The sequence below is a fragment of the Pseudopodoces humilis genome, chromosome 1 (assembly GCF_049639895.1).
Source record: "Pseudopodoces humilis isolate 2021_Gansu_Grassland_sample_001 chromosome 1, ASM4963989v1, whole genome shotgun sequence".
Taxonomy (NCBI): domain Eukaryota; kingdom Metazoa; phylum Chordata; class Aves; order Passeriformes; family Paridae; genus Pseudopodoces; species Pseudopodoces humilis.
In genome coordinates, this window is record NC_142200.1 from 64,603,486 (window position 1) to 64,623,328 (window position 19,843).

Consider the following 19,843-nt stretch of genomic DNA (forward strand, 5'->3'; position numbering starts at 1 on the left):
AGATGATGTAAACAGTGAAGACATTGTGGCTCAGTAGGACTGTTCTGTTCAGTCTTTTGTACTTCAGTACAGTCTCTTTATTTGGGTGTGGGGAAGGAAATGGGATTAATGGAGATTTATACTCTGTATTTTTAGTGTATTTTATTCTCCAAGGTTTAGTACTTTAGTACTAAATACCTTTAAATACCTTTAGTACTGATTTGAAATATCCATTCATTTTTAAATGAAAACAAGGGAAACAGCTTCGCTTCTCAATCAACTTTCAATAGAATTATCTGACCATGAAGAAAAACTGTGAATAAATTTAAGTAAATTGTGTGTAAGATTTGTGTGTATTTCTTTGTATGATACTTAATTTATCCAATTTACCTTGTTTGACAAGAAGCATTTTGCTGAGGAAGCTGTATTGTTTAGATGTCTTAGATTACATGGTGCTTTCTAGTAGGACATTTAAAACTGCACACTAAAGTTCTATTTTCCCAAGAAAAATCTTTGCTGTGACAGTGGTCAAGCTCTGGGTTACCCAGAGAAGTAACAGCCATCCCATCCTTGAAAGTGTTCAAGGCCAGGCTGGATGGGGCTTTGAGGAACTTGGAGTAGTGGAAGGTGTCCCTGGCCATGGTAGGGGAGTTGGAACCAGATGATCTTTGAGGTTCCTTCCAACCAAAACCGTTCTATGATTTTCCAAAATTCGGAGCCCAACTGATTTCTCTCCCTACCTTCAGCATATCCCTAGGGTACCACTGCTCGTTACTTCCTTCATCCAGGGTTTGTAAGGGCCTCCTTTACTGCAGCTGTGATGCTGAACCTCATAGGGGTGATGTAGGACTCATTATTGCTCTACTTAAGAGGAGCAGGGAATGTGGCTTCCCCACTGTGTTATGGACTAAAAAAAGGAAGAGTTTTCACAGAAGATTTATGGTCTTTGAGTACTGAGCTGTCATGCTGGTAATGAGGGAGGCAGCACTTTTCTTAGAGGATGGCCCTTCCTTGAATATCTAACCTTGATATCGGCCTAAGAATAGGCTTTGCTGCACTCTGGTAGTGTCATAAGGGCCATTTTTCGAAAGGGTTTGAAGCTAGCTGCAGAAAATTTGTATCCAAGTTCTGCTTACATTAGCAGAAAAATTTAGCTTTGTGAAGTTTTTGCCTGACTCTGTGTTTGTGTGTTGTTTTAATTGCCGACATATTTCAGTTTTATGTTTGTGAACAAGAATAACTCGGGTCTGTGGTCATTCTGGAAATCAGCTGGGCATGTACTGAAGGACAATAAGTTTTGCTCTGAACAGATTTTCCCTTCTTGTGAAGTCTTTCTCTGTTGCTTTAGAGAAACTGTTTCTCATATCAAGATGATTTTCTCCACATTTAATTAATTTCTGGATGACATGTTAATTAACAGTTCCATATTTTAAAGAATCACATGGCATAATTTCCCAGAAGACAAATTAGCAGGAATATATTAAATGATGTACTAGTACATTATTAAAATGAAGGTGCTTTCTGAAGTGACTAGACATAGATACAAGACACATGGATAAAATACTCACTATGTCTTGTGGATATTGTAAATAAGTTTTCTAGGTTTTTTGCTTTCTCTCTTTTTGCAATTATTGGTGAAATATGTTGAACTTTTCTCCTCTGTTAGTTTGGAGAACTAGACCTGAACAGGATCACCTCTTCTAAAGCATAGAGTTCAGTGTTTTCTCTTTAAAAGAACTTCAGTATTACCAGTGGAAAATTAAGACTGGGAATTCTTCAGGATTGTTTGTGGTCTAGTTGTACCTGGTTCTGATCTGTGAAGGCTCGAAGTTTGATAGATGTTACACTTTGAACTAACATTAGGCTAATATTCACATATACATAAGTATGCTTTATGTTCATTGGCATATTGTTCATCAACAAAGAGTAGAAAGTAAAAGTGGAAAATCAGAATACTTGAAGCTTGGCCTTTGTCCATTTAATAGCATAAGTGGAATTGGAGAGTTCTCTGAATTTAATGACAGTGGAATGAAAACAACTGAGCATTGCTTTATAATATAGCAGCTCTCTGAACACAGAATTCTTGCTGCAAAAGGATTTCTTTCCTTCAAAGTCATAAGGAGATTATATATAAAAATAACATTAAAGAAAAGAAATGTCATGGGTAAGAAACTCAAGATAAATTTAAATTATAAATTTAAACAAATGGATATTCCTATGTTTCTATTTCTGTTATCTTGTTGACAATGTGTATATGCTCAAGACTACAAAATGTTAGGTGGGTTTAAATTTGATAGAAATAATTGATTAAATAGTCTAAACTTAAAACACTGAGAAGAACTTACATATTTTGGAATTTTGAGCTAGTTCTAACATCTTTAAAATGATGGTAGTACATTTATGGTATCTCAAAATACTGGATCTTTCAGAGAGCAGGGAGACTAGAGATAAAACTTTCTTTTCAGTCTCTGGAAACAAGATCTTTATAGAGCCCACAGCACTGATTTTCATCAATATTTTTTTTACCAAATGTCATGGCACTTTTGTAGTTATACCTATAGGTTTCTTTCTTCTTTGTCATATGATACTTCAGATGTTTGTTTTCCCAGTGGTTCTGTCTGTAGGAGGGTGAATAAAAACTAAGTATTGTAAAACTGGACAAAGGAAAAAGGAAGGTAGATTTTGCATATGAATATAACCAGAGGAACTTTCTCTCTGTTGAGAAACGTGAAGGTAGCTGCATAATTTCCTCTCTGAAAAATTGTTCTTATTAATCACTTGCCCAAAAGAATATTGGTATCCTGTATCCTGACCAGCTGTAAATGAAGGCTTATTTGCAAGAGAGCAGTGCTGTTTTCTTCCTGGACTTGTTGCTTTGGCAGAGTAGCAAAGTGATTGGATATTTTGTTCAATGTTTTTATTTAAAAGTGTTATACTACAGTTTTGGTGAATCTGAAATTTGGATTCATGGTATCACAGGGAGTTCATCAGCATAAGCTGTGGTATGTGCTGGTTTTAGGTCATTATTATCAAGAAAGTTCACATGGGAGTACAGACAGACACATTCCGCTACATTGCTTACAGTCCAAAGAGTATGTTAACTATGCAAGGCTGAAATGGCCTTTCTTGTTCCACTGTTATGTGTTTCAGTACTTTGATGGAACATGTCCAAAATCCAGGCAAAGAATAGAAGGTGCATGGAAGCTGAGAGGTGGAAATATTATTTCCAAACCACATTTGAGACTAAGACTTGACTGCATTTAGGCCTGAATGTGGCACCTGACTTTAATTACATCCAGGCTTTCTTGAAGCCTCACAGTAAATTTTGAGTGTTTCAGTTTTATGGTAAGGTTAACTCACCTCTGTTCCTAATGTCACTTCTGTCATGTTTTAAGACTATAATGCATAGGCTTTTCACCTGGAGAAAATATTAGCTGTCATTCTCATATATACAGAATTTTCTCATATACCATGTTTGAGTATATTTAATAGGTATTTATTATATTATATATATTACATTGTGTAGTAGTGCAAATTCGTCTGTAACTTTTGATTTAAACTTAAGAATTTTCTGGTTTTGCTCTACTTTGGCCCATTTACCAGGAATGACCACTTGGGAAGCATGTCTCTCCAGTAAACTGACTTTTGAGAAGGGATAAAACTGACAGAGTCAGATCATTTCTGAATTTCATTGTCTATCTGAGTTAATGCTTTTGTCTTTATTACTGTGATTTTTGCTTTTAAACTAGTTGGCTATTGGTAATAGTTTTTTCTTCTAGAAATGAAAGAATGAGGCTGTAATAATTCAAGAAGTTGTATGAATTAAAGCTCAAATTGTAAGGAATGTTTTTCCTTTCCTTCCACCTCAGTTAAGTTTCTTCTTCCAGTATTTGAGAAGGAATATGATTGTTAAAATGAACACCTACAGTTACAATCGGTATATTTAAAATAATGGACAGAGATACAAGTCTTAGAGGTTCTTTTTGATTGTGGGTGTGAGTTTTATAATTTTAAACAACTCATAGAAAAATGCAATGATGCAGAATTTTTGTATGTATGTCACCAAGTTTTCTTACTCAGTATTGTTTAGTATTGTTTGATAATACAAAATGGTTCAATGCTACTCTGTGTCCCTGAATGTTGAAAGAACTGCTGTATGAAGTTTCAGGCTGGCAACAAATATTTAATTTTATGTTGAGACAGGTCAGTGTACTCAACTGGAAAGCAGTAAGACAGTATGAAATTTGATGATGCCTTTGAGGACAGTGAGAAAGTGATCTGTCCTACAGCAGGCTTGTTAGTCTTAGCCCTTTGTGGGGCATGACTTCATAATAAATGCTGAAGAAAAGAATTAGTGAAGGGTAGATTTTTTTCCAAAGTTAGAACTGAAATGACTAACCTCATATATATGTTTGTTTTAAATCATTTTGTGAGGCAGAGGAAATGCAGTGGGTTAAAACTCTGTCCTTGGATAAATATTTTGTATGACCTTTATACAGGAAAATACTGTGCTAAAGTGTATGACATCTAGAAAAGTTATGGGATGGGTCAGGAGTTGGCTGAGGAGGTGGCTGTAGATCTTGGTGAAAAGGAGATATTAAATAGTGCAAGGACATTAAAGTGAGTTCTTGACTGTCAGATTTCATTAATGTGTTGCTCTTGAAACTTTTTTTAAAAATCAAAAATATTAAGTTTGAGGCCTTATTAACAACAAAAAGATACAGGAATAGAGGTTAGCAGGTTATCTTGAACAAGGAGCAATTGCAGTGAGGGAAATCAGTAGTGTAAACTAATAGCTTTTATGAGATGAGGTAATGTTTTTTTTAGCTCAATTTTCAGTTGCAAACAATAGAGAACGGTGGCAGTTTGCAGACTGAGCTGCTCATGTATTACTGCTCTGAAAAGGGTGAGTGCTTTCATGCATCAGGCAAGAATCTTCAGCCAGTGTCAAGGAAGTATTAACAGTGTTAGTCTTGGCATTGAGGCAGCCCTCCAGGGAATGTCACATGTGGATCCTGGCCACTTGGAGACAAAAGAGGGAAGTTCTACAGGCAGGCATAGAAGGTAAAACTAGGATGCTCTGCAGAAGACTGGACCTTAGGAAAGAACCTGCTCTGTTTATTCTAGGTTAGCAAAATCTTCCACACTTGAATAAGAGAATCAGGTGGGTAAATAAATTCCAGGAAGAGAAAACAGATAAACAGATAGAGAAAAGAGATAGCAGAAGAGCAAATTAACTGTGTATAAAATTACTGTGGAAATTAAAAGAAAGTGGTAGCACTGTGTTCAGGCTCATGCATCTTTTAGGACCAAAGGACACAGGCTGTCTGGTTGTGAATGAGTGTTACAGGCTAAATTAGAAAAGGATGACCTCAAACAGCACATGACGGGCAGTGGGCATTGTGTCTGAAGTGAGACTGAATTTGCAAAAGCTTCGGTGGTGCTTAACTGGGAGGCTATCATTACCAGGAAGTGGAGGCAAAGCTTCTGCAGAAGACAGGGAGATATGCTTTACATTGCTCTCTCCTCTTAAATTGTCACTTTGTACCACTTGCCTTGTAGAAGTTAACAAAATACAGAATGTTCCATGCATATTTACCTCTTTAGTCCCAGGAACTAACAATTTTACTGTAAGTTTATGCAGCTTTTAGGGCAGTGAGTCTTGATCACCCCAGATTCTAGGCAGTATTTGACATTAAAAAATAAAGAAGGGCTTTTTTCTCTTCACAGTTGTTTAACTTACTAGAAATTGAATTTGACTAATTTAAATTCCCTAAATGTTGTACAAACTTGTTGTGGCATGGCTATAATGTAATAGGTGTTAATTATGACTGCTTTAAGTATTAGTTTTTGGCCTGTCCAACATAAGGTGTAATTGATTTGAAGACAGATTTAAATGGAGGTGAATAGTGTGTGATTATGAGGTGGTTGATGCAAAGCATTTATTCTAACATTTCAGAATAGGGATTGGTAGATGTCATGAAGGTGAATTAAATGGAAAGTTCTTTTCAGGTGGAAATATGCAAACTTCTTGAAAATGTTTCTTTTCAGTAAAAACTTCAAAATTCTTAAGGTTATCTTAAGAACTTGTGTCATTATAGCAGTGCAGGCTAGTGAGGAAAATACATTATTTTTTAAATTTCACTGTAGAAAAACAGGAGCTTAATTAGCAGTGCCTTAAATATTTGCCCTAATGGTTGATAGGGTTGAGGAGAACTTGATTCTAATGTCCAGAATTGCTGAGCAGTGTTCAAGTTGTTTTTGCCCTCCTATGGCACAGGGGAGTGAAAATAGGATGTGTTGTAAAGCCCTTGACACATTGTAATATTTGAATATGCTGTGGCTATGAATTGTATTGGAATGGATATCAAAATTCAGAAGTGGTGATGTGACATGTTTAGCCTGCCTCACTTTACACCTCGGTCTCAAAACTGCTAATTTACTAAGTAAATTGAAGATTGTGCAGCATGAGCTATGTGGTCATTTTTAGGTATATAGACTGAAAAAATTATTCAAATGTTTCTTAAAGCAATGCCAAAGTTAAGGAAATAAACATTTCCTTGAAAACCTAATCTAACTAAACTAACCCCCTTATAACTGGGAATTTTTACAAGACTTGAACAATTTAAAATAACATTTTTTAGTTAGCTTAGATTTTTTGACTGGGTGCTTGATCTAAGCACTGGGAAAAAAACGATGCTTTTAGAGGGCAAGAACTGGAACCACATAAAAGTAATGCTGGAAATTACTTTTTTCTGGGAAATACGGAGAGGCAGAAGAAAAGTAAATAGGTGTGTAGGTGGAGGAGACTACTGCTGGCTGAGCAGCTGGGTTTGGGTTTAGGAGACCCATGGGAACATTGCAAAGAGAGAACTGTGGCTGCTGAGCAAAAATGTCATAGTGGGGAGCTTGGAAGCAAGGGAACAGGGAAAGAATGAGATGGCTTAGCAATTCATATATGCTGGGGGAGAGGCAGGAATGGAATTGTGGGGGGATGGGGAGACGGAAGATGAAGGCATCTGAATTGGGATTAAAGACTGGAAGCATGGAAATTGAAAAAGGAATTAGGAGATAATCGAGATAAAGTAACTAGGAGCTGTTGTGAAGAAAGAAAATGAAAAGGAATAAGAAAGAAGTGTTGAAATTCAGACTAAAAATTAGCAGAAGAATCTGGCCTCTATGGTCTTGTCCTGCCCCATTTCTAAATGAACCTGATATTCCTGAACACCTTCTTTCATCAAAGTATCTATCCCATCCCCTGTAATTACTGCTTTTGGTCATAATAAAACTTTAGGAACTAGTATAGGTGCTGTCAAAAGTGCACACTATAGGTGCACAATTAGGCTTCTGCATTGTGCAGGTGTCATAATGACACTAGGAAGTGTTAAAAACTTTCTGATTATAAAAACAGAGCCCTAGGGAAATGAATATGGTCAGTGCTGATGAGTTGACTGATGTCAGGAGATGTGTATTATTTCAGAGGGTGGCATCTGCTCTTGTGTACATATATGGATAATATCTGATGGATAAATCTCAGTCTGCATGGTGGAGGCAATGCCACTGATGGTGTTGGGCAGAGCTACCTGGCAGGTGCATGGTGCTGTGGCTTTGTGTGACAAGGAATGCATGGTTGCATGGCCCTTACTTGTCACTGACAGTTGAGTTTCTAAGCTGGATTTTAGGCCTATGCTATTTCAGAAAAAGTGGGATTTGATCAGTGCTGTGGTTTGGCTGTGCCAGCAGCCTGTTTGAAAAGTGGGGAGTGGGAATGTGCAGCTGGTGTAGGAGAACAAAAGTGCTGCTCTTCATGGCCACACAGCCTGTGTGGACACACATTTATTGTGAAATCTCAACTGTTTTCTCTGGAAGTTAAATAAGATGGGAGACTGCTGCAGAGGAAAAGGTAGTCTCAATAGTAGAGCTGCCTACATTGTTTCCTCTACATGTGACTTTACTGCAGAAAAATGGGCACGGCTTTTCACAGGAGGCCAACAGCCTGATGTGGTAACACTGAACATCCCAGTCAGAGATGAGCTGCTAGGAGTTTTGCTCTAGCAGTAGAAAATGTTGGCTCATATTCCATCCTCCAAAATAAGATAAGCCAAGTGGGTGTCCTTTGCTTGAAATTTTGTTTTTCTTTTCCCATCTTTTTAAATAGGAAGAATGCTCCTATGAGGTAAGGGAAGACTATAGAATATGTTGCTGTTTAAAGCACTCAGTCACAACAGTGTTGTTCTCTATTAAAAAATAATAAAAATCTGAAGTATTCTGAAAGTACTTACTGGGCTCTTCTATTATAAAAAAAGTTTAATCAAATAATTGAATTGGCTTTTAAGTGAACCCTCTTACATACTGAGCAAGATGGGCCACCCACAATGTGGCTTGTTCATTAAGTCCTTTGTTTCAAGAGATTATTTTCAAAAAAATCAAGAAATTTTCTTAAGAAATCAGACATTAATAAAACCAGAGAAGAATTTTAAAGAAATTTGTTCAAAAATAAAGTGCTTGTCTTTTGCAGTTCAAATAATTTTCCTTTGAGTTTTTTGTTTGTTTGGTTTGGGGTTTTTTTGGGTTGGGTTTTTTATATGTGCAGATATTTCTGCTTTTAAGAGAGACATTTGGAAAAATCTTAAACTAATTAGGAAACTTTGTTTTCTTTGATTTTTCCTTTTTTCAATAAAAAAAGCAAACTGGCCTGATTTTTTCTCTGTCCAGAAATTCTGTGTATAAAAATCTAGATCTAAGATGCCATACACCTCTGCACTTTCCAAATACCATTGCGGGCAAAACAGACTGAGCTTGGAGATAATCACTGAGTTTACTACAATGAAAATCAGAGTGGGATGAGAAGTAAAATAAGTCTTAAAAACACGTTTCCACCACTCACCCCTCCTTCTTAGGCTCTACCTTCTCACCTGCAGTGGTACAGGGAGACAAGGAATGGGGATTTTGGTCAGTTTGCCACAGTTGGTTTCTTCTGCTGCTCAGGAAGAGGAGTCCTTCCCCTGCTCCACCATGGGGTCCTTCCTACCGGAGACAGTTCTCCACAGATTCTTTCAATGGGCTTCCTACAGGCCACAGTTCACAAATTGCTGCAATATGGATCACTTTTCCCTGAGGTGCAATCCTTCAGGGTCACAGGTTCTAGCAGCAAACCTGCTCCAGTGTGGGTTTCTCTCTTCATGGGTCTGCAGGTCCCTGCCAGGAGCCTGTTCCACCACTGGCTTCTCTTTGATTCACAGCTTCCTTTCAAGCATCCACCTGCTCTGGCATGGGATCCTCCACAGGCTGCAGGTGGATCTCTGGCTGTCTTGTGGGACTCTATGGGCTGCAGGGACAGAGCTGCTTCACCGTGGGCTGCAGGGGAATCTCTGCACTGGTGCCTCCCTGGTACCAAAATCTAGCCACACAAACCCCATACAGCAAGCTTTCTACTTATTAGCATATTTAGGATTGCAATCTTTTTGGGGGCTTGGTTTTTTCTTTCCGTGTTCTGTGGGTTTTTTTATAGAATCAGTTCAGTATTCTTTGACAGAAATTGGTTAATCTGTTGTCATCAACGCCATGCCATGGAGATTCTTTTTCGGTTTGGAGGAAATTATCTTAGACTTCTGATCTCTGCTGCCTGCTTGATACTGTGTTGCACCGGTTCTGTGATTCCTGTCAAGGGGGACATCTAGGCAGAAAATGGGATGGCTGGGTGGAAGCATGAGGACACTGACGGGGAGGTGAGAGTGCAGGCTGAAGTATGGGATCTTATGGCTGGATCACAGGATCCCTCTCTTTTTTTTTCCCATCTTAGTGTATGCTTTGTCTTTTATTAGCTGATGTGGAAGCACATTGTGCTGCTTTGTGGTGACAGCAGGGGCCACAGCAGCCCCACATGTCTGCAAGCCATCCCTGCAGGCTGCCACTCCAGAGAAGGTCATTGCTCCCACTGTGGGCAAGGGAGGGGTCACCTGCTTACAATTAATTTGCTGCACCCACATCAGGAGATGGAATACATGTCTGTTCATATTAGGAAATTTCATATGCCTAAAGTATTTTGGGAAGAAACCCAAACCTTTGTCAGAATAAAGTTCTTATTGCTGAAAAACTTCAAACTGATGAGTCAGCAGCTATTTTTATTCATGAATTACATTAAAAAAAAAAACAAATCAAATTAATTTCAATTACTTGGGTCTTAAAATGTATAAGTGTTGCAGAGTATCACTTCTCAACTTTTCTTGTTTTCAGAAACAAGACACTGGACAAATTTTGTTGGATATGACCTATAATCAGCTGGGTGTGACAGAGAAGGAATATTTTGGTTTACAGCAAAATGAGAATTCAGTAGATTCACCTGTAAGTATAGTAAATAAAAAATGTGTGTGCATGTATATGTGTGTATAAATATGTACACATGCATGTATACACACATATTCATGCACACACATGCACATGAATAAACAATATGTATTTGCAAATATTTTTAATCCATCTAATAGTTTTTCATTTCACAGCGATGGCTTGAACCAAGCAAACCTATTAGGAAACAGTTAAAAGGTAAGATTTGTTTTTACTATCTTGATTGTAACTTTGAAGTTCTGTTTTTCTATGTTATGACTAGAACAAATGCATATTGTCCAGATGGTAGATTTTTCTTCAAGTCTTGTGTCTGCAAGTCATTTCAGCAGATCCTTCTACTTCTCCTTACTCCTACTTGGGTGGAAATAAGACCTGGTAGATCATTAACTTTGATGCTATAATAGCAGCTAAACCTGGTTTCTGAGCAGTATTAGACATGCTTAGATGGCCATGAAAGCAATAGTCATATTGTGGTGCCAGTGAATTCCTCCTGAGAGGGAAGCAAAGGAAAAGGGGTTTTGATTGAGGGAGGCATAGCCAGTTTTGTGTATAGATTCTGGCAATTTCTTGTCACACGTACAATAAGAAACCCCAAATTTATGCATTTTTATTAAAAAACAATTAACCAGAAAAACAATGCCACACACTTCCAGGTGCATTTGTTGTTCTAGTATATCTTGTTTTGTACAGCTTTGGGTAACACAGAATGCTTACCAAGAAGGACAGGCAAGCTGGCATAACCCTGGCTGGAGAGCAGCTTAGGAGGCCTGAGTGGCACTGTCCCAGTTTGTGCTGTGTAACACTTGAGCTATGTTTTTCAGCACTCTCGTTTCTACCTTGTGCTACAGATCATGCATTTTTGTTTCAATTCATACACAAAAGTAGCATGTTGGACTTCTGTAATTTAATGTACTTATATGTAAGATAGAACTGAGCGTTATCCCAGCTGGGGCACCTTAAATATATTTAGTGCTTTTCTCCCTTCTAATACTTAGCAGGCAAAGGAAACTCAATAATGCCTTTATGCAAAGTAGTATATGCAAAGTACTTTAAATGAAAGCATTACTATAGTTGACAGTATTTTTTTTCAAAGTTGGTGTTGGGCACCAGGAGGGACTTCTCATAGTTTCTTTTAGTTTCATGAAAAACATACATGAGATTTCTAAGTCATTGTTCATGTAATTTTTCTGTAAAAATAGAAATGAAAATATGAGGCTCTTTCTGTTTTAAAGTAATGATTGATTTGCTCTTCTAAAATATTGCAGGAGGTTTTCCCTGCACGCTTCATTTTCGTGTAAGGTTTTTTCTACCTGATCCTAACACACTTCAGCAAGAACAAACAAGGTAACTTCTGTTTGCTGTTTGCTTCTGTGAACTAAGAATGTGTCTTGCCCATGACTGCAGCTTGGCAAATTATGCTTCATTACATAGATAACTTTGTATAACTTGGTATTGAATACATTTGGAATGGAGGGCTTGATGCCATGCTCATGATGAATAGTTTCTGAGTAGTTCAGCTTACAGGATACAGCTGGAGTATAGGTTAGTACAAAGATGGTAGGTGTTAAAATATGTTTATTTCCATCTTGAATTTTTTTGGAATCTGCATGCCCTGGGTCTGTCTATCTTAGAAGTTTTGTATAAACACTGAGTCAGTTTTGAACATGTGTAGTAGATTTAATGCTGAGGGTGTGGAAGGGTGGGGTTTATTTTTGGGGGGAAAGAACAGATAACAGTTCTTGTTTTCTAGTTTGCCTTTTACTTGTAACATGCAAAGATGTATAATGCTTCAGTTTACTGTGGACTTCTAAAGTTTTGTTTTTTAACCTGAGTTTTTGGGGTGGTGGGATGCTTGTATTACAAGAAATTTTCAGTTAATTTGTCAGAAAATTTTAATTGAATACTTGTTTTGTTCAGTGCCTGTCATTTGGAGTTTAGAATTTGAAGGCACACATTAATCTGGCTGTTAACCTGACATTTCTGTAGCACTTTCATTGTTTATTAATTTTAGTGACTTGGGAATATAAATAGTACAACATGTGAAATTATATTTCTTGTAGAAAATTTAGCTTTTGACCTGTTTTGGTATTTGTTAATCATGTAGTTTGAAGCTGTTCTGCAGTTTAAAACTGAAATTATTCTAAGATCTGCTCTTTAAGGTTCTTCACGTGACCACTCTTAAGTATCACTATAAACTAACATTGTCAAACACGCTAATAAGAGGAAGACTGAACTGCTCTTAGAGAATTGTTTAAGAGCTTTTTGTCAGCATATGCTGCTAGAGAAATGTCTCAACCTCCATTGAGTCTATCTCCTAGACAGGATCTCACAGTCAACCTTGATTGAGATTTGAGGTGTTTTGCCTTATTTTAGAAAAATTTCTTTTTCAAGTTGCATTCAAGATGAGTATTCCAGGGAGAAAAAGAGCCCAGTTTTGTAGTAGTGTTTTGGTTTTTGTAGTGTTAATTGTAACATTAATAATACTCTGGCCCTGGAGTTGCACTAGAGACTGCCAAAGATCCTTAAAAATGTTGTGAGAGAAAGGGGTTGTATGGTTGCATATTTGTAAATGCCACTAATATTTGTTCATCTGTTTGTATAGTTTGCTGGGAAATCTAATGAAATAAAATGAATATATGTAGCTATTTAAATCATACCATTTAAAAATAAATGCACATTTGTTTCTTTTCCAAAAAAATCTTTTCTAGGCATTTATTCTTTCTGCAGTTGAAGACTGATATTGCAGAAGGAAGGTAATAAGAAGAATCTTCAATTTCTCTATAATTCTTTTGAAAATAAATTTAAAAAGCCTTTTGCCTGAGGGTATTGTTGCTGTAAAATTATCCCAATTATCCTATAAATATGCCTTGTGAAACATTGTTTTAAAGGAAAATCACATTGCCAGGAAACGTTACAAATTTTCTCATAGCTCACTTATTAAGAACAGTTTAGAAGTCTGTTGTGAATAAGCTGTAGGTGATGCATGTATCAACAGGCGCAACATCAGCCAAAGGGATATTTATGCAAGGCTTGGTGTGCCAGGCATGGAATTCCAAGTCTGGGCACCCACTACCTAGTGCAGTAATCAGGAGTAGCAAGGGGCAGTTCATGCTATCATTTCTCCTTATTTCAGGTTTATATTACCTGTATGGTGGGCATATACCCAGTGGTTTATTTGGCTGTGATTTCTGTGTGTTTGTACATAAAAAAAATAAAATAAAATAAAAAGGAAAGCATTGTCCAAGTATTTACTGCCAAATGTCAGTTGCCTAAAGGTGTTGGCTTTTTTCTATTATAGAGTCAGTTTTGGCCATAAGATCAGAGCTGTGTTTGTGCTTGGCATTTGGGTAATTTCAGTGTTTGTGTCTAGTTTTAACTACACCATAATGCAGCTATTAAAGTAATATCCAGAGCCCCATAAAAATATCTTTTTCTTTCCTGAATAAACATCCAGTAAAAATCTGAGTGTGTCCTTTTCCGATTAGTTACTTCCATTCACTTAAGGAGCTGTTTAATATCCAGTTGTAATGTGCTTTAACAATCAAACTTAGTGAGAAAAAAATCAGATATTCTTTGAAGATGAATTAGTCTTTGCATATCAAACTAATTGTGAGACAGTTTCAAGAAGACATGCATACAGCCCATGTTTAAATAAAATTATTTCCCCTCTTTTCCAGGTTGTCATGCCCCATTAATTCTGCTGTGGTCCTGGCATCATATGCAGTACAATGTGAGTAATAAACAACCATTATTTTGTTAATAAATTTATTTGACCAACTACTTTCTTGGCTGTTTGGCACTGAAAAGTCAGGAGAGATTTCTTTCCTTATCTCTTTGTGCCAAGTATTCAGTATGCAGGTACAGGTTATTAAAGCAGCCTCCAGAAACAGTCTAAATATAAAAAGAATACTTTTTACGCCTGTCAAAAAAAAAGTTGATACAAGAATAATTTTGCTATTTATGTGTGCTTCTGACTGCTGACAAAAAAGTCAGGTTTGCATTGTCAGTGGAAATAAAACTGTGAAACTGACTGTGTGTTACAATAGCTACGGGAATGCATTCCAAGGGAATAAGTGGTCATCTAGAGAACAGATAAGAGGAAGGTAAACTCATGATTAAGAAACTGTAGTGTTCTTACACAATGTTTGTTTCGTGGAATTTGGTTTGTTAGTTATGTAAAATTGGCCCTTTGCAATACATTTAAGGTGACTCTGCATATAAGAATTTAGATCCTTCTCATCTGCCTTTGACTGGCAAAAAAAAAATTTCAAATGATGATACTAGAAAAACATCTTCTGTAAGAAAACCATACTGGAGTCTGACAATTCCTCACAAGCATCCTCAACAGACAGTGAAAAACAGCTGGAGGAAGACCTTTCTCATTAAACAAATAAAGAAAAAGAAACAGGTTGAGGGTTTAGTGGAGTTTGCATATTTGTTATAATAGTCAGGGGAAAGAATGTAAGAATAGTTGTGTAATTATTTGGCTGGCTCTCATTTCTTTAATGGAAAGGCTAACAAGGCCCACAGAAACAATTGAGGTAATTTTTGTTTGAAATAGGAACCAAGCTAAAATAATTAAAGTGTGGTTTTCAAAGAAGGATGGGATAAGCTTTTAGTATCTGGTGAAATCCTAAGAGTCTATGAAACATTTGCTTTTATGTTTAAGCATGTCATATGTTGCACCCTTTTATAAAATAAAACTAATCAGATTCAAGCTTCACTAAAACCGTTGAAATTTTCCATAGTATGTGGCAGTCCCAGTTTTGGACCCAAAAGAAATGCATCCTGCTCTGGTGTTTCTGAGGCCCAGTAATGGCACTTGAAGGCTGATACACTCTGCACCACTAGGATTGCTAAATGAACTATTGGTGATCTTATTGAGCTAAAGCTCAGAAATGAAGAATGCGAAGGTTCTACCACAAAGTGAAATTTATCATGCCAAATCTAGTGTATCCCAAATCCCAAAGTTGTTCCTGTTTCCCCTTCAGTTTTATGGCTGCTCCCTTTTTAGTGCTTAAGCTAGGATACCACTAATGCCGTAATCTGTACTAAAGGAAAATTATGGAAGGACAATGAAGATTGTCAAAGAGTACTAGTGTGTTTTAATCATTGTCTTTCATGGTGGATTCTGGATTTCCCATCGAGCTACTTACCTGTTTTTTCTAACTCCTGATAGTGCTGTTTTTACCAGGTGGTGGGGATTTTTTTTTGTTTGTTTCTTTTTTTATTTAATTACAAAAAAAAAAGCACAAAAAACCCAAAAGTAGCCTTATTTTGCTATCTGATTTCCTTTCTGTTGCTGTTTTTATGACACTGATATTTATTCTCTGTATTGGTAAGGAATGATTTAATTAATAGAATGACATATTCCTTTAAGGTTGTTTGGTTTTGGTTTTTTTTTCCTTTTACCTAGAGGTGATGGTATAAGAAAGACATTTTTGAAATTAAGGGTTTCGGTCTCCTTACTGAGTCATGTTTGCTAGGTCCTGTCAATTGAAATAGTTTTAAGTAGTTTTCTATTAGTGTTTTAATTTCTAGTCATACTTAGTAAGGAGAGCTGAAGTTCTTGGTATATGAGGTAGCTGCTTATGAGAAATCCATTGTCTAAGGTTGCCATAAATCAATTCTACCTGAGCTATTTACTGCCACTTCTTGGCGGCTTTCAGGCTGCTCTCTCCTTTTGTAGCTTCCCTTGTGTGCAGAAGGGGAAATCCTTGGTGTCTGACAAACCTGTGGGTTGTTTATTTAAAAGGTGTAGCAGTTGTTGCTGATGGGAGGGCTGAATCAGATCTCTTTCATAGGGTATGAAGTCTGGTGTTTGATATTTCTGCTCTTGCTTAACTGAAGTTTTTCCATGTACTGATTTAATAGCTGGCCTTCAGAGGTTTTGTCTGAGTTTTGCAAGGGGATAATTTTTGGTTGTATCTGCTGTGCTGCTGGGAAGCTGTAATTCCCTTTGCACAGGCTTTTGGTTCTGAAATAAAGCTCTGACATGTCCCTCTGCCCTGCTGCAGCACACCTCGCGTTGCCTGGTGGGGCTAAGTTACAGGGGAATGCAAGTGGGTGTGAATACTGTGAATAACATGTGACTGAACCTGATTACGAACATAGTTCAGACACTTGAAGAATAAGTTGTTAGTGTATTATCAGGAATGTGCTTTGTGACAGAACAGTCAGTAGATTTTGAATTTTTTTTTTTAAGAAGAACTTAATGTACATTTCAAATAATTTCACCATTGTGAAGCTGAAAGGATACACTCATACTGAAAAATCTTAATGATAAATCGTATTTTTACTAGTGTAATATAGGAAAGTTGTACCAAATAAGGATATCTATGCAGTACAACTATTCATTTTTTTAAATTTCAAATGTCACAAAGCTGATTTAGCACCACGTGTTTTCTATCACTTCATGTTGCAAATTGCCATTTCCAGGCCATTGTTTAAATGCCCAGTTACTGGTATGTAAGAAGTCCCATGGGTTTCATGAGAATATGCTCTTATGTTTATAAATCTATTGGTGACTTGGGACTTGAATCTGAAGTACAGTAATAAAGCCAGCAAAGATGTTATGAATGCTTCTAAGCATTTGTTTGTTCCCGAGCATCAGCTGCTCTTTTCTCCTGTGATACTGCTCCTCTCAGCCCTGCTTTGAGAACCAGGAATCATCACTAGCACACTGCTATATGTCTTTGGGACTTTGTTTAGAAAGGGGTTGACTGGTTGCTAGGGATTCAAATGGACTTTAACCTCTTATAAGGGAAGGAAGGCTGATGATGATGAAGAGTCAAGGAAGCTGAACTTAGTGTGAAATTCTCTCAGGAACTGGGAATACGAGAGGTAGAATTTTGGGAATGTCAGAAGATTGATATCCCAGAGTTATAGGTGGGCTATAAGACTTAGAGAAACATCAACAGCAGCTCCATAGTGAGGCCTGACTCTTTCTTCTAACTTGCCTTCATTTTGCCCCACTTTATAGAAGTTAGGTTGACCCCTCAGACTTCCTAGTTTATGGAGACCTCTCTCTTTGCATGGTTAGCATTTGGACATTTTTCTGTGTGTGCTCCCCGCCCATACTGTCTTGAAGTGAAATAGTGTTCAGAAGGACATCTCATGTAAGCTGAGAGATTTGTTTACAGATAGCCAGGTTTCTCCTTCTTTCCAGGGCATCTTTAACTCTTGTACCTTAGAATCAAAATCAGATTAATAGAGAGAACTTTGAGCTAAATTTCCAGTTATTAGTTACTGTATGAAATTAGTTACTAGTGTGTTGGGTAGTCTGAGGATTGTGTGCATGTCACATCTGTTCTTATGAAGCTTGCATCAGTGCTGTGCAGTCAAAGGCACCTTTTATCATATCTTACAGTTCCAATGTTATCTGTGTAATGGTGATGAAACTCCCAATACAAGAATCAGCTTGGAGAGTTTAATTGAAAATACATTCCCATTTCCTTCCATGTGGTTCACTGAATTCTAGATTGCTGCTCCTGAGCTTGCTTGCATCTCTGTACAACAGATCTTCTAAGAGTATTCTGATTGTTTATATACAGCAACTTTCCAGCTCTTTTGGAGTGGTTTGCATTAATTACATTTTACAATTGTGTTAGGTACTTCAGGAGATCATTGCTTCAAGAATTGTTTATGTGATGGTCTTCCATTAAGCCACAAATAATTTTTTGAACTGTAACACTTCTAAACAAGGTGCAGTCTCCAGAGTGAGAACCCCAGCTTGGGTTGCTGTGCTGTAGCTAAGGAGCTGACTTTCTGCAGTGCCTCATAGACTTGATGCTATTCTTCTGTATTTTTAAGTTGGATGAACCTATTAAATATTTTTGTGTAGCATTACTAAAAAGGGGGAAAGAAGAGTTTCCCAAGGTCAAGGTCCATGTAACACAGTATTACACTCATGATAGCAGCCTGGAGTTGCACCAGGAAAGGTTTATGTTCTCTATTAGGAAAAATTCCTTCTCTAAAAGCATAGTCAGGCTTTGGAAGAGGCTGTCCAGGGAAGTGGTGGAGTCATCATCCCAGGAGGTATTTAAAAAATGTGTAGATGTGTCATGGAGGGATATGGTTTAGTGGTGGGCTTGGCGGTGCTGGGTTAAGGGTTGGGCTCAATGATCTTAGAGGTCTTGTCCAACCTAAATGACTTTTTGATTCTCAGATGAGTAGTGGTGAATGTTGAGAAATAACATATATGGCAGAGGACCAGATGTATTGGTTTGACAAAGCCTCACAATGTTTTGGGAATACTGATAACTATTCCTTCAATTTTTTTACCCCAATACTTTCTCAAAATGAATACTCTTTGGACTTGGGATTATACTTCTTTTCTCAGTAGTTTTCCTGATTGTGTCTGTATGGTTTCTGAAGTATGTGTTGTATTTGAGATGCAGAAACAGCAACTCAGTATAATTTATAGTTTCTAATTTGTTTCATCCTTTTCCTTGTGACTATTTTTTTTGTGTTGTTGTTTAACTGTGTCTGGGTTTTGAGCTGCTGATTTTTATTTTTCAGTTCTTTTATTAAAAGGCATTACAATGGCTGGCTCATTTTTCATTCTGGAGTGGTAAATAACTTGGAGACTACCATTGTGAATGCATAGTTTTCTTTTTTTTTTTTTTCCTCTACAAATGTTCCTTTGTTTTTATTAATGCCTAATTTCTCATTCTGTCTTACCACAAAATGGCCAGCTGTTGTAAGCGGTCATAAGCAGCTATTTACAGTCATGCCTAGGCTGAACATTTTGTCAGGGCTCTTGAGTGTGAAGCATTATTTCCTTTTACAAAACAAGTTAGTTTTAACTCCCATGATAGTTAGTTCTACTTGTCTTGTAGGGACATCACAATTACTTAGGGACTGAGTGGGTTAGTGTTCGTGTTCACATCCTTGTTTGGATACATGTTCCACTTGTTGAAACACCTTTCCTCCTCTCAGCTTTCACTTCTGAGGGTTTTGGTCCTTTAAGAACTTCTCTCTGAAAACCATTTTCAAGATGGTGTCATTTTGCTCATTTCAGTGTACCTTTTTAGTCTGTCTTTAATAATTGTCTACATTTTCATGTTGGTTCTTTGAATTCTGCAGATTGTTTTCTGCTTCCAGAAACATTTTAATACGTGAATAATTTGTAGTTACTGTTGAGAAACAGTTTGTGCTAGGAAGTTCATCTTCCTTTTGTTCTCGTTTTGTGCCAAGAAGCAATCACTTAGAATTTCTAAACAGATTAAACTGTCTAGATTAAGTGTATTTTCTTTTTGTACCTCAGTGTTCATATGAAGTTAAATTAATCATTAGCCTTTAATACTACATTTCACCCTCATCTCAATAATATGAGTCATTATTGCTGTCCTGATTTGGAGGCCAGTCATGTGATCCTAACTATGTTTTAATCCTGGACTAGTTTCATACCTGAGGATTTTTACAATTTATATGCAATACTCTTCCTGTGGTTTGTTTATTCTGTTCCCCTGTGAACCTGATCTTTATATGTAATTATCCTTTTTTTAAAACAGGC

The 19,843-nt window shown here is 37.0% G+C and overlaps 1 protein-coding gene across 4 annotated transcripts in view; it reads left to right on the plus strand.

The window, feature by feature from the left end:
* The window catches only part of PTPN3 (protein tyrosine phosphatase non-receptor type 3), a 160,190-nt gene that overhangs the window by 69,168 nt on the left and 71,179 nt on the right, over nt 1-19,843 (plus strand). For 3 of the 4 annotated variants that reach the window (XM_088056510.1, XM_088056522.1, XM_088056518.1), the window contains exons 3-7: nt 10,216-10,323; nt 10,467-10,524; nt 11,592-11,670; nt 13,035-13,079; nt 14,004-14,056. In XM_088056510.1, coding sequence (XP_087912636.1) covers nt 10,216-10,323; nt 10,467-10,524; nt 11,592-11,670; nt 13,035-13,079; nt 14,004-14,056 — 343 coding nt within the window. The remainder of the gene's footprint in view (nt 1-10,215; nt 10,324-10,466; nt 10,525-11,591; nt 11,671-13,034; nt 13,080-14,003; nt 14,057-19,843) is intronic. The other variant, XM_088056515.1, reaches the window with a different exon arrangement.